Here is a 14,677-nt window from a genome sequence, read left to right as displayed (position 1 = left end):
TCACAAACAAAAATCACCACAGCTGCCCTCCAGAAGAGTGTTAGGAACAACACTCAAGCAACAATTAACAGTTGTCTTTGAGAGCACAGGCATCTCTTCATGCTGGGAAAGTTGCACTTTATCAACTGAAGCTGCCCAGAGGCTGAGCTGAGGGCAAAGGATTCCTGCCAACAGAAACCCCAGCAGTGCACCATGGACAATTTTGTTATGCTTTTAATTACCATTTGAAACACATAAGGCATATGGCAACACTGGACAGAGGAGCATTACACTTAACCATGTAAACATCAGTGGCACACTTGCCTTCTGTCCAACTTGGTTACACGCACAAAGTAGAATACATATTTTTAAACAAAGATTTTCCTTCTGTCTGTAGGATGAGCAGCACTGATATCACATATCTGCAAATCAACACAATTCAAACAGTACAGACCAGACCATAAGTTGTAAGAGGCTCACTCAGAGTCTTATGCATTTCACATTATGCTCATATATTACTTGCCAGTCACACTCAGCCATCACAAGGGCTCAGCAGACCAGAGTCTTCAGGTAACCAGAGTGGTTTAACACCTATGATAGCACCTGTCAGTGTGCCAGGATTCTGCACCAGCTGAAGCCTGAGACCCACAGTGCTTCTTAATTGTCCCTGGTCAATCGATTCTAGTTTAATACAGGTGTCTAAAACAAAATGCACAGCCAAACTTCTTCCCACAGCACTTGGCATGAGCTACATTGTTCTGTGCAAGCAGAGGCTGCCTCTGCTTCCTTCCCTTGCTGCAGTCAGTGTACAGCCTAAGAGAGCTTCAGAGAAACCAAAGAGTCAAAAATGTGACAACAGCCTTCTGGTGAAGCAAAGGAGTTGCCCTTCATCCAAGACCAGCAGCACCAGTCTGGGAGGCCACTGCAGCAAGGACAGGAGAGGCACTCACACAGGCACCCCATGCTGAGCCCCCCATGGTGGGCAGGGCTGGGGACCCCTCCTATGCTCATTAACTCCTTGCTCACACTTTTTACTTGGACTCCTCATGGCAGAAGCTTAGAGTCAGACAATCAGTGAAATAAACATTAAATTGCATTTCTGGTATCTGGAATGGCACACATGATTAAGCACAGGAATCTCCCACTTCCTCAATAACACAACTTTGCCCTAAACAAGCAACACTGAGTGGAATGATTTTTATCCTAGGATTTATTTTTGGTTTTTTGCTTTGGTCCCTAGTACACAAACCTGCTGGTTAAATTGATTAAGACACCTGAAGTTGTTTTACAAACGTTCTATACTTCTGGCCCATAAAAAAAAGTAAAAAACTAAACCAAAAAACTACCCCCCCTACCTAGAGCAGAGCATTGAGCAAGGGCAGTGGAGAGCAAGGTTAGATTTAATCTCACTCTTTCTGCAGAAAACACTGTTGCTACCAAGGGACACAGAACAGCTAGTGCTGAGCTCCAGAAGACAGTAACTGCTTGGCATTCCTGCCCCGATAAGGGCTACAGGAATTTGTATGTATAAGACACGTAAGCAGATACCTGAGGACACCTGGGAGCTGAGATTTTTCCCAGAGAGCCAAGGCTGGGGCAGTAGATAAAGCCTCACTCGAGGACTGTCAGGAGCCAAACAGGCACCCTGTGGGAGACAAGAGCTCTACAATGGGTCTTCTGGACTGGGGAGCACAGAACCACCAGGACAGCCCTAGAAAGGCTGGAACACCTGGGAAGAGTACAGCTTATTCACAGAAAGTCCACCAAACATCACCAGTGCTCACAAAATAGAGCTAGCAAGAGTCAAAACAGGGTTTTGGCAATATGGCCAGAATGGAAAAGGCTCCAGTAACTTCCTAGTCATGTAGCAGAAGGCACTGAGATGCTGCCTGCTGTGTGTTAAGGGGGTCTGACGGGAAGCTGTGAGGCTCCCAGGCCATGCCACCCAACCCAAGGCCATCCACGTAAGGCACTGAGCATGTGCTTGGCCCAGAGTAAAGCAGGGAGAGGATGTTACTGTGAAACACACTGAAATAGTCTTCCCTTCCACCAGTGTGCAGAACCTGAAGATGTGCAGGATTGTGTGCCATTTAAGCACGGTGCTCTGTCATCAAGATGAAGTTCAGTTTCTCAGAGGAACAGGTCCAGATTTTCCGTTTCAGCAACTTAGACAGTCCTTCTGTTGTCAGACCTGGTAAAGCAGCATTAGACACTGTTGGATTTAATCTAAATTAGCATGATAGGGCAGGCTGAAAGAAGTGGCAAGATTTTGGATTCAGAAAGATAGAAAGTTGTGCTTGCTAGTTGCATCAGCCCATGTTTATGAAGTACAAGAGATGAAGTGACAAGGACCTGTGAGAGGGCTCCAGCACTCCTCTGAGGCTGTAGGGAACAGGGTTGTTTCAGTATTTAAAGTTAGCCAGGCCAGCTGTCCTATGGATTTCTAAAGAAGTCTGGATTGAGCCCGAGCACGTGAATTTCAGGTTGCACTGACAGACGCAGCTCTGCCACTGGAGAACAGAGCAGGCTGAGGAAGAAGCCATACTACTCCTCTGCACAGGAGCCCTAGCCCTGCAGGGGCTCTCTCAGGGGCCAGGGAGGCTGCACACAGGGCCCTGCACCCAGCAGGCACCCACCCTCCTTGGGCCCTGGGCCGTCCCTGGGGGCTGGTTAAGCAGGATTTTCAGCAGCAAGGTTTTGCTGCTGGAGCCCAAGTTCTTCCACAATGAACAGCTCTTTCTCATGCCCTCAGGTTTACCTTTTCAAACCCAGAATGAAGCTCAAAAGCCTACAACACCTATAATTCGTGACAAAGCCTCAAAGCAAATACCAACAGCACCAGAGTTGCCCAGGGCTGGAAGCAGGGCCAAGTGGTAGGGACAGCATCACCCGTTCTGTTTTCAAATGTATAGAAGAAAAGGAGAAGAGAAACAATGTCCTACTATGGGAGGAACACCCCAGGCAGTTCCTAAACCCTCAGTGGTGGAAAAGAGTCCAAGGGTCCCAAGAGTCAGAAATTCAGGGGAAGAAGAGTCAAGCTCGACTGCAGCACTGAACCCCGAGGTGGTGTGAGTGGACATCTAATGAGTGAGCTAGGACAGAACAGAAAGCACACTTTAAACTGCTCCAAATGCCCAGGCCAAGAGGTTTGACACATGGCTGGGCCATTTACCATCCTGCTGCTACCCTGGCAACAGCTTTACCGAGTAGTCTGCCACAGGGAGAGCCAGCCCAGGCTCTCAGGCAGCTGGCCCATGGGACTGGCTCTTGTAAGTTACTTCCCAAACTGCATACAGGGTGCACCACAAACCATTAACAGGGGGCTTACTTTGTTCCCATCATGATCTAATTCAACACTGCAGCCCTTAGAAATACAAACAGAAGGGTGAAGTCTAGCCTTAGCAATATCAACTTGGAGCCCAACATAATAAAGCACAGAGCCATCATCAATTGTTCCACTTGTTTGAGACACAGTTCAGATCTCTCTATCCAGTTTGGAAATAGAAAATGGACAAGATCAAGTTACTGAACTGAAAGTTTTCATTTGTATTCAGATACAGCCCAGCCCAGCCTGTCAGGGTATTTGCTGACTGCACAGAGAAGTGACTGCACATGAAGTGCAATATGCCATAGACTCCAAATTGCCAGGATGGCCAAGGCAAAGACAACATGAACTGTTACTATCTGACCGTGTTAGTGCCCTGCAAAAGCACAGGGGAAAGAGCACGGTTAGTGTGAACAGAAGAGAAACTCCTGCTTGAATTAAACTAGGCCAGCTGTGCTTTTCCTTTGGCTATGGGGGAAATGCCCTGCATTTGGCCAACTCTCCACTGAACAGGCTTCTCAAAGGTGACAGTGCAAATGCTTCAGCAGGACTCAGTTTCTGCAGAGATACTTGGCAGTTGCTCCAGTACGTTGTGCCATGACTTTACAGTGACAGCCTGTGCAGTTGTTAGTCACCAACTGCCTGAAAGCTTCAGCCTCACTGCCAGAGAAAAATAAGGTTAGTTTGGAAATTCAGTAGAGAAAGTAGATTAGAAAAGCCTACAAAATAAATAGCCATCAAAAGAGAGAGCAGGAGGCACATCTGGCAAAGGGTCGGTCACAACAAAAGCATGCAAACCTCATCTGAATGATAACCATGATGTTCTTGTACTGGTGAAGATGGAAGCTACTGATCTGTCCATTTTCAGGTCCCAAAGAGATCAGGGAGTTAAACCATAAATTCATAATTTGCATACATCTCTTCTCCTTAGTTCTCTGCTTTTTTGGATTCTTCCTTCAGTGCTTCAGGAACCAAGATGACTTTTCCAATGTTCTTCTTTTCTTGCATCTGTCTCATGGCCTCTGCCACCTGGAAGCAAAAGGAACCTGGTAAGACCCCTGCCCACCCTGCACAGTGTGTCCATGCCCCTCTGGGGCCCCTCAGTCCACCCAGAGCTGTCAGGGATACCCCAGAGGCAGTTTTCCCTGCAGTCCAAGCAAGTGCTGAGCATTCAAGTGCCTCTGCATGGATGTGTTTTGGACAGGCCTGGGCAGCTACTTGCCCTGTCCATAGGAAACTATCCTGAAGACCAACCCTAACACACACAAGGAAGTTCTGCTACACAAACATGGAAGTGCAGTGTGTGTCACCACAGCTTCCTCTCCAAAGGCAGGGGAGCACTGCAAAAACCCAGCCATCTGCCAGGAAAACAAAGCCTCTACCAGCCACACAAAACAACAGATGCATAGAATTTCATCGTTATTATAATTATTTTTAAGCAGAACAGCACCTGGGCCAGGCTTGGAATTAAAAGTTTTCCTTAAGCCTTTCCATAAAACTAGTTCTCATGCATGAATGCTGACTGATCATCACTAAGTTCTTTGCTTCCCTGCAGCAAGTCCTGCCCCAGCACAGGATTTCCAAAGGAAGAGCCTGACTCTGCCTGGACACAATCATCCATGCAGCAACCCTGAACAGAGCAGAGCTGCTGAAAAACCTGCTGCTCCCTTCCAATACCCTCATTCTGCTTCACTGACTGGGATTCTTTTTACTCTTGGAAGGGCAGCAACAACTTTCCCATCTGTCTGCTTAATTATACAAAGCAGATTCAGGGCAGACTCCAGTCTGATGCATAACTCAGACCCTTCTGGCTGCTCCTGCACATGGAGCACAGCTAAGCACCTGCTCTGCTCCACAGGGACACTGTCTGGCACTGCCCAGCTCTGTGCACTGGAGCAGAAAAGCCCAGCCACTTTACTCATGCATAGTATCTTAAAAAGGCACTGAATGTCTGAGAACATACAGTTATTCAACATTTTCAACAGTTCAGCCCTCACAAACAAGGTGTTCACTCTGAACTGTTACCAGCCTGTATGTTAGCTCAGACTCACCTGATCAAAGGGCCAGACAGAGTCTATTTTGGGCTTGATTTTCCCTTGACTGTACAGGTTAACCAGTTTGGCTACAACGCTTCTGAGAAGCTCAACTTCTTCATCCATATATCCAAGATGGTAGCCACACACAGCCTTGTTTTGGTGTAGAAGCTGCAAGGCATTGATGCTGAACTGGTTCCACCATGTTTTAGCCATAGCCATGAGGTTCTTCTTCTGCCCAGTGAGCAGGTTTGCTACCCCTAAAAAGAAGGCAAGCCACAGATGAGTTGGAACACAGCATGAGAGACAACAGGCATCCCGTGGAACAGGTCAGACAATACGCAGGGGAGGGACAGAGCTGAGAACTGAATCACATCAGGCTCTGACCAGTTGATCTTCTATGGAAACAGGCACCTGCCTCAGCCTCAAGATACACAGAATTTAGATTATCAGCACTCGTATATGTTGCAAAAATGTAGAACTACCTTCTTCATCCCTCCTAAGGCAGCAGCCTCACAGCTAGACCAGAGTGCTGGCAGAGGCAAGAAAGGGTTACGAGTGACATGCAGCCAGGCTGGCAGGACAGCTCTCCCCTTCTCCCACAGCCCTTTTTCTTCAGGAGAGTCACACACTGCAAACCGGCTGCAACAACAGAAGCAGTTTACTGGTGCAAGTGTCTGGAATTCCACTGGGGGCTGTGTGAAGGCTTTGTCTATGGGACAAAATCACAGTGTTCCAGTGCTGGGGAATGAAGAGATAAGTATTCAGTAGCTTCAAACCTCCTCACCCACACATCCTCTAGAAGAAAAGCAAGGCTGTGCATTTAACTCAGCCTAGACAGAGCAGCTGTGCCAGTGTTCCTCCACGAGGACATTTCACCTTCCCCTGCATGCACCGGCTTGGACTCCAGGACAGATCTTGCCATGGGAGGGAAGAAACTTGGAGCCTGTAACTAGAGTTCTAGGGACAAGAGACGAATCTCACTCCCCTCAGTGCCTCACCCAGGCAAAGCATCCTGAAGACCTTAACAAAATAACAGAACTACAGCACTCAGAGCAGCCAGGAATAGCGATGGTCCCTGACAACTGCGCCCAGGCAGAGCTTTCCTGTATGGATCCCACCCTGCCACCACCAATTCCCCCCTCTGTGCAAGCACTGTGTGCGGGCATGGGGCTCACACGCACCGTAGGTGATGACTTTGCCCATTGGCTTCAACAGGTTAAACGCTTTGGATGTATCGGATCCTCCAAGTGGGTCCAGGACAATGTCAACACCTAGAGAGAGAACTGGAAGTAACTAGAAGTTTCTTTGCACTTGAAAGAAATGCAGGATGATTGCACTAAATCCTCCACCACATCATACCTTTGGGAGAGATTTTCCGGACCTCCTCTGCATAATCCATCGTTCGGTAGTCAATGGGGTGAGCAACTCCGCTCTCCTTGAGTGACTCATGTTTGGAGGCAGATGCTGTGCCAAAAATGGTGACATTTTCTACCGTCTTGCACAGCTGGATGGCAGCAGTTCCCACACCACCTGAAAAACAGCAGTGAGAAAGACCTAGAAGCAAACAGCCCCAGAAGACAGAAAAACCTCTGCATAGGTAAATCATCCCTGCTTGTACTGCTCACACAGTGGTAGGAGCCTGCAGAATAAAGGCTCTGCCTGGTGAGGCTGATGCCTGGGACACACTGGGAGAGACCAACCGCATTTGCTGGGAAATGGGGTTAGTGTGAAGCCTGCATCTCTGCCAGGTGATGTTCTGTCGGTCCAGCTCCATTCCAGAAGCTCCTCACCCACGCCACCCACTTGGAAGCTGCACAATGAGGTCAAGAGTCTCATCACAGGCTGGCAAGAACCATTTACCTGCAGCCATGTGGATGAGAACACTCTGGTTGGGTCTCAGGTTTCCAAAGTCAAACAGGATCATGTAGGCAGTGATGTAGTTGACAAGAAGACCGGCTGCTTCCTCAAAACTCATCCCCTCAGGCATTGGAAAAGTCTGACTGGCCGGCACATTCACGACTTCTTGCCAGAGCCCTGACCGAGCCAGGACCATTACCTTATCGCCAACCTAAAATTGGAGGACAAGTAGGTCTGAAACGAGTGCCAGCTGGCAGAAGCCATCACACCTTTGGCCTCGGGATGCCAGAGGCAGTGCATGCACAGTTCTCTGTGTGGAGTCAGCAGGGACTGCAGCAGCGCGGGCTCTGCTGTGCTCTGCTCCCTGGGAGACTGCAGCACAGCACTGCTCACCACAGGATGAGGCACACACCAGGAACCTCAGAGGGACTGCAGGCACACCAGGCTCTGTCCTGTACCCAGAGTTGCTGCCTGCCAGCTGCCCAAACCCAGAGACCCCCAAGAAGGCAAGAGGAATGAGGATCGTGTCCCCCACTCTCTTTGCCCCACCCGGGAACAGGAGTCTGAACACCGTGGAATACTACCCTGCGTTGTAAGGATTATCCTGCCAAGAGGCCCGAGCCTTGGGGCAACGTTTAATAGCATCAACCATGGAAAAAGCATGCCCAGTCCTATGAAAACGCCCTGAGTATGAAGATCACGGCCAGGCGCGGCTCCGGCCCGTCAGCCCGGCCCGCCCCGAGGGCGGCGCCGCCCCCGGGGACCCGGAGCGGGCGGGGCGTGCAGGGCTGTCCCGGGGATTCCTTCTCCCCTTTGTCCAGGCCCTGTGTCCGCCGCCCGGTCGCCGCCGGAGCCTCCCCGCGGGCAGCATCGGACGGGCCTTTGGCGGGGCTTGGCGCTGCCGGGGCCGGGCCGCCCGCCCCGACTGGGAACCCCGGCCCCGGGGCGGCCCCAGCGTGCCGGCGGAGCGGGACCGGGCGGGCCGGGGCTCCGCAGCGCGGCGGGGCCACTGGGCGGGCCGCCCTCACCTGTCGGTCGCGGACGCCGTCGCCGAGGGCGCGGACGATGCCGGCGCACTCCATGCCGGGGCAGACGGGCGGCGGCGGCAGCCGGTCGTACAGGCCCTGCCGCGCCATCAGGTCGGCGAAGTTGAGGCCGCAGGCGCGGACGCTCACGGAGACCTCTCCGGGCCGCGGGCCGGCGCCGCGCCGCGCCTGCACCTTCAGCTTCTCGTAGCCACCGAAGCCAGTCAGCACCAGCGCCCGGTGCTCGGCCGCCTCCCCGCCGCCCGCCGGCGGCTCAGGGCCGGGAGCCTGCTCGGGGGCGGCGGCGGGCTCGGCCGGGGCCGGGGCCGGGGCCGGGGTCGGGGTCGGGGCCGGCTCGGCGGACATGGCGGAGCGGAGCGGCGGGCTCGGCTGCGGCGGCGGCGGCGGCGGGCGGGGGAGAGCCGGGGCGCGGCCGTGGGGCGGAGCGGGGCGGGGCGGGCGGGGCTGTGCTGGTCCGGCCCGGCCCCCGGGGCCGCCGGCTGCCTGCTGCTCTACGCCTTCTTTTTTGTCTTTTTTATTCTCCCTCACCCCCGCCTTTCCCACACCGCCCCGCTGAAAACCCTGCTCGCATCCTGCCTGGGGCCGCGATTGAAACGGCGGTTTTGTCGGAGCATCATCTCCCCGAGTTACTTTATGGTAAATTTATGGTGTGCAAATGCTGTCACTCGCGGGCAGTTCCGTGGCCATCGCCCTGCTCGGGGCCCTGCAATGGCTGCGGGCGGCGGGGGGAACTCACGGGCTGCGCCCACACCAAGGGAGGAGCAGAGTTCTTAGTCCTGTAGCTAAAGACAATACATTAAGCAGCGTGCTCAGACAAATCGCTGGATCCAGGTTCGCTTTCTGCCAGCAGACATCAGCTGCGCCATGAGCTGCATGTGCTCGGCTCCGGCTCCGAGGTATCCCGCTTGCCGTCTGGAATGCCGATTCGGTATCACTTTGTGTGTGTGTAGCACAGTAGGATCCATGCCTCGGGTTTCGGTTCTTGGTAAACCTGTCTCTAACCTGTCCCCAACAACCCACAGCCACTGCAGAGTGACTGCTCAGGCAAACAAGTGCTGGGGAAGTTTCTGTGTCGTTCCAGTGCTCCAGAATTCCCAAGCCAAGCAAAGCCCAACACTCCAACAGCACTTGGTGTCTGGCTCTGTCTGGTCCAAGGATCAGCAAAGCCCAGAGCTTTGGCACAGCAGTGCCAGCATGGCCTTGTTGACCTGGGTGAGCTCTCTGTGACCGTGGCCGTGTCCCGTGGAGCCGCACTCCGGGCTCGGCTGGCCCCAGGAGTGCTGGCAGCTGCGGCTGCTCAGGAAGCGGAGCACAAGGGCAGGAAAGCAGGACAGGACAGAGCCTGGGGCAGGCTGTACGTCGTCTGGCTCTGCTGTGTGGCAGATTTATGGGTGTTTGGGTGGCTGCAGTGAGAACCAGGAGGAGACTCATGTCCAGTTGCACGACAGGACCATAGCGCAGCTTTACCTTTTGTTGTTGCTCAGCTCTGAGAAACACAGGTGTACCCCTTCCTGATGTCTGGGCATCTCTCCCTGCCCAGAATTAGAAAGAAGCCGTCAGAGCACAATCCTCTGCCTTCTACTGCTCTTCCTAGGAGCTTTCCTAGCCTTTCTTCTTTCAGTGATTTATTTTTGCAGCTGTCAGGGCTCTTGTGATGCATGAAACATGCTGACCTGCAGCGAGCCCCTACAGACCCCAGAGATCAGGGGTTGAGCCCCAGAGGCTGGGAGCAGTAGATGAAGGCAGTGGATTTAGGGAGTAAGATTCTTCTTCTGCAAGGCTGTTCCAGCTGTGTGCAGCTCTGGAGCAGATTGGACAGGGCAGGGACATTTATGCACACTGGCAAGTCTCCGTGCTTGGACAGGACACTCTTCCTGCCTTTGTCTCTTTCGTATTTCTGAGTCAATCTTTCCTTATCAGCTCAGTCAGTAACATTTTCCATGTAAATCTTTACCTGCTTCCTTTGGTGTCCTGCTGGGGTGGCCTCCTCACTGTATTGAAGCAGCAGGTTTAAGGTCAGTTCTAGCTCACTGTCTGGGGAGTGGACAGGGAGGTGCTGCCATTTGGGGGAGTGGGCACAGAGGTGCTGGTGTGCAGGCACAGGCCAGGCATATGAAGGTGGCATGCTCAGAGCTTAGAGACCTGTGACCTCCAGCACAGCACAGTGGCTGGCACTGCCTGCTGGGGACAGGACGCTGGTGTGTAACAGCAAAGAAGCATTAGCTAAAGAAAACTAGTTATCTCAGTGGAATTGGTACTTACTGCTCTATCCTGTTTTCCAGCAAGCTCTCCAAATGAGCTGCACAGAACCATGTGGCCAAGATGCTGGGCCCTTCTGAATGGTGCTGACTTGTGATTTTACAACCAGAGGTGAGCACAGGCCACCGAGGTAGTTTTTCTCATTCTCTCTGTGACAGACACAGCTTTCCAGCTTTCCAGCAACTCTGCCTCCCCTTGAGCTGCTGTCCTGCTCTTTCCCACCCTTGCTGCCCTCCCTGATCCCTTGAGAGGGACTGAGGAGGATGTGCCACAGCTGGAGCAATGCCAGCTCCCCTGCCCAGCCCATTGTTCTCCCTCCCTTTATTTCTACACAGGGCTCTAGCAGTCTTTCTCCTCTGCTCTCAAGGACGTTGGAACAATGAACAGGCAGGAGATACAAAAGCCTGCCAGCAGTTTGCTGGTCAGAAGGCAGCTGCCTGTGCCTGTTCCCAGGGCTCTCTCAGAACAGAATCTCAGAGACTCAGGCTCACAAAAGCCTTCCCTCGCATAGTGAGGCTGCCTGAGACACCACTGGGGCCAGGGTCTGGCTGCTGGATGTGGGGGGGCTTTGTACATCCCCAGAAGGTGTTGGCCTCAATCCATCTATCTGAGTTTGCTGGCAACTCAAGTGAAAGATTCATCATATCTCTGTTCTGTCTTTTCCTCGCCTGTGTCTGCAGTGTTGGGATGCATAGGGAGGTAGACACAGACAAGGTGTCTCAGCTGCATCACACATACCAGGAATGCTGTGCCTCCTGGGTGACACTGTGCTTATATCACAGTAAATTACATTTAGATTTGACAGGTAGAGCAGCAGGTGGAAGAGATCTGACACAAGCCCTCAGACATACTTGCCACTCACAGCTGCAGTTCCCAGTGCTGCAGTTTTGATCACAGCGACAATGGAGGTGGTTGTCAAGTGGTAAGTGAAGCTCAGGGAATGGTGGCTCGCTCCTCACACTGGCAGCAGACTGAAGAAATCTTCCCAGCACAGAGCATCATTCCAACAATGCAAGGGGCTGTGGTTGCTTGAGCCTTTTCCCCTGCACAACCCCAGCAGCAGAGGTTGTGGATGTGCAGCATGAGCAAATGGCATAGCTGGCATGAGGCCAGTTTCCAGGTGTGCATGGAACAGTATCCCACTGTGTCCTCCTCTGGAGGCAGGCACCTTCTCTACTGTGGTCCTTGGAGAAATCATGAAATGAGAATCCTTCTCCTTAACTTTAACCTTCCACCCCAGCATCAGTAACTTACTGACAATTATAATCCCCAAATTACAGGCTTAGCACATCCACATGCTGTGCATCCATGAGAAGCCCATTATCTGGTCAGTGTGTTTTACCTTGCTGAAAATGCACAGACTTGCCTCAGCGTGCTCACCGTGCCTTTCAGGGGCACAGCATGCAGGAGTGGGCAGCCTGGCCTTGTCTGGCACCAGGAGGCAGTTTTCTCTGCATCACTGACATCTCTGCTGCTGTCTGAGGGCGCTGGTTCCCGTCAGGTTCTGGCACCTCTGTGCCTTGGGAATGCCAGTGGCTCAGTGTTCCCATGGCTCACCCCAGGCACGTGAATGCTTTTGCAGGGAAAAGCAAGGGTGGGACTAAAACATGTCAGAATGCAGCAGTGGGTCTGCAGAGCCAAGAGCTTCACCTGAGCCCAGCCCAGCTGAAGCAGCCCCCTCAAGATGCCCCATCCCTCAGACAGAGCAGGGACCCCAGGCACAGGCACAGGCAGCCTGTAGGATGCTGCCTCGCTGTGTTGGGACTGCTGAAAGGAAGACTTTAAAAAGAAAACTCTTTTCTGCCCAGTTTGTGTTTGTGATATGCAATTCATTTTTTAATTAAATGGAAAATAAAGTTTTGAGGGTTTATTTCTGTTCATCCCCTGTCCACCCCACCTCCACCACTCTCCATGTGAAAAAGAATTGCAAAACTAAAAATAGAATTTCAAACATTAAGGCAATGGAGATCACTTCCACTTCTGGAGAAGCCATTTCCACTGAGCACTTCTGCCAGGGAGCACCCAGCTGGGCTTCCTCCATCACCCCAACAGCCAGTGCTGTGTGCTGGAGCCACAGCTGGAGCCACAGCCAGGTTGGCAGCCCTGGCAGAAAGGGAGTGATGGGAAGGATGTGTGGGTGCTGCACTGCCTCCACCCAGAGCAAGGCAAGGGCAAGGCCAGCGCAGCTCTGGGAGCTGCAGTTCAAGTAGCTGGATCCAGTGTGGGAGAGGACACGTGTGGCAAGGAGGTTTCTGCACCCAAGAGGAGAGAATGAGCTGTTTTCCTCCTTGCACCCTGACTCTCTTTGTGTGCTTTCATGCTGCAGGTCCCTTCCTATCCAAGGGGCCTCCTGTTCCCTGAAGGAGAGACACCATCTGTGGCCAACCTGTGCAGTCCCCCAGGTTGTCTCTCCAGCTGCTACAGGGCTGGATGAGCCCTAAGGAGAGATGTCTAGAGAGAGCAAGGGGAGGAAAAAAAGGAAGCTGCTCACCTCCAGAGGCTCCAGGTCACTGTCTCAATACAGTGAAATCTGCAGCAGTAATTGAGGCATTGTGTCTCCTCAGCCTCTAACACACATGTTCTGACTGCAGTCTTTCCTGCAGAAGCCTTGGCAGTTGAATGCCTCCTCACTTTAATCCCTGAGATTGCTGAAGGATGTTGCTTTCATCTGATAGCTTTTATGAACTGTTATAGTGAGTTTTGGCTTGCTGAGATAAATTAAATTGCTCACCCAGAAGTGCAAACTTCATTAATGCCAGCAGTGAGTCAAATCAGTGCTATTCTAGCCCAGAATGTAAACAGGCTGGACACATGAAAGGCGATTTGGCTGGGACTTTTTCCTCTTTATTTTTTTAACCTTCCTAATTGCTGATGATTTGAATCTTTTTGCTGCATGTGTTCAAACTCTACTGCTTTTCCACCTCTTTATCTTCTAAGGGAAACCATCAAATAACACACCATTTGGGGCTGAATGATTTAACTCTGAGTGTTCACAGTTGGTAATACTCTGCAGTTTGGCCTGGGAGGTTTCTAGCTCTTTCACATATTTGACAAGTCCAAAAAGATGTTTAAGACTAGATCTGGTGAGAAATTAAAGTGTGTTCCTTATTTCTGTCCCAGCTTAGAGGCTTACCAGTGGAAATAAGATGTTGCATAGTGAGACAAATGTCACAGAGGAGCTGGGTACAAAGTGAACAATGCACACATCATAAAAATCCAGGAAACTGTCACTTGCGTGATGTGATGAGCAGGAGCTTTGTCCGTGTTCCTGGGCTGACACTCGTGCATCTCTCACCAGATGTACGTGTGCATCTTGCAGGGACCACAGTCATGCAACAGAGTAAAAAGGACACTGCTCACTCAGTACATTCACTTGCTCATCACACCTGAAATTAGGTCCAGAGCTTATGACTGGCTGTACAGGACCAGACTTTGGGGCTTCGTGCACCAGAACAAAATGTCACAGGCTCCAGGTTTCAAGCTGTGGGTCCTTTGATGAGAGTTAGTTTCTCCTAGTACATTTTCTCAGTACAGGACCTGAGGATGTCTTCCAGTTTCTTTGTACAGAAAATGACACAGATATAACACAATAAAATTAATTCAGAATAGCAATTAAGATCCCTGAGAACATGGATCAGCAAGGGAGGATCTAACCACTGGAGAAGCATTTTCAGGAGCAAATGTGTGAGAGCCATCTGTCACCTCTCTATACACAGTGACAGTCACAGCATGTCTCTGCATCCTGCTCAGAAAATTCACACCGTGGTGGTGGGTTGTTGAAAGGATTCTGCCTGACAAAAGGTGCTCTGTACCGAAGGGGACATGAGTCTCAGCAGTGATGGTGCCCCAGTGGCTCTGAGTAAAGGCAGCAACTGCTGCCCCTCCCTGGGGAAGGCAAATGTAGGTGTCAGGCTTGCAAAGGTCTGAGTAATCCCTGCAGAGACTGTCCTGCTTCCACTGAAGCAGGGCTATAACAATCTGTTGGGAGCAAAAACCTAATTCCTATTGAGAAATGTGGTGAAGTGCTGTCAGAAAGGGCACTGGCCAGGGGAAGAATTTGCTCCAGGTGACACCAGTGGCAACCCGGCATTCCTTTCTTTACCTGCAGTCACAAGACAATGAATATTTCTTTCCATTCTTCCACATAAAAATGGCACAACATGTACACTTATAAG

General features: G+C 51.7%; 1 protein-coding gene across 2 annotated transcripts; it reads right to left on the bottom strand.

The window, feature by feature from the left end:
- Positions 1-197: 197 nt before the first annotated feature.
- On the bottom strand, positions 198-8,641 carry VAT1 (vesicle amine transport 1). 2 transcript variants are annotated; one of them, XR_011699696.1, is made up of 7 exons: positions 8,226-8,641; positions 7,201-7,408; positions 6,700-6,870; positions 6,522-6,611; positions 5,356-5,597; positions 4,103-4,333; positions 198-2,170 (listed from the first exon to the last, which is right to left on the bottom strand). XR_011699696.1 is itself a non-coding variant. In XM_071577646.1 (6 exons), exons 1-6 carry the CDS (start codon positions 8,586-8,588, stop codon positions 4,232-4,234), a joined length of 1,176 nt encoding a protein of 391 aa, XP_071433747.1. In that variant the 5' UTR covers positions 8,589-8,641; the 3' UTR covers positions 198-4,231. The 2 variants fall into 2 exon arrangements, 1 of the variants encoding a protein (XP_071433747.1); XM_071577646.1 differs by having other exon boundaries at positions 198-4,333.
- Positions 8,642-14,677: the final 6,036 nt, after the last annotated feature.

The sequence above is a fragment of the Pithys albifrons genome, chromosome 25, assembly GCF_047495875.1.
Source record: "Pithys albifrons albifrons isolate INPA30051 chromosome 25, PitAlb_v1, whole genome shotgun sequence".
Lineage (NCBI taxonomy): Eukaryota > Metazoa > Chordata > Aves > Passeriformes > Thamnophilidae > Pithys > Pithys albifrons.
The sequence above is the reverse complement of the archived record's forward strand: the minus strand, read 5'-3'. Positions and strand labels throughout refer to the sequence as shown.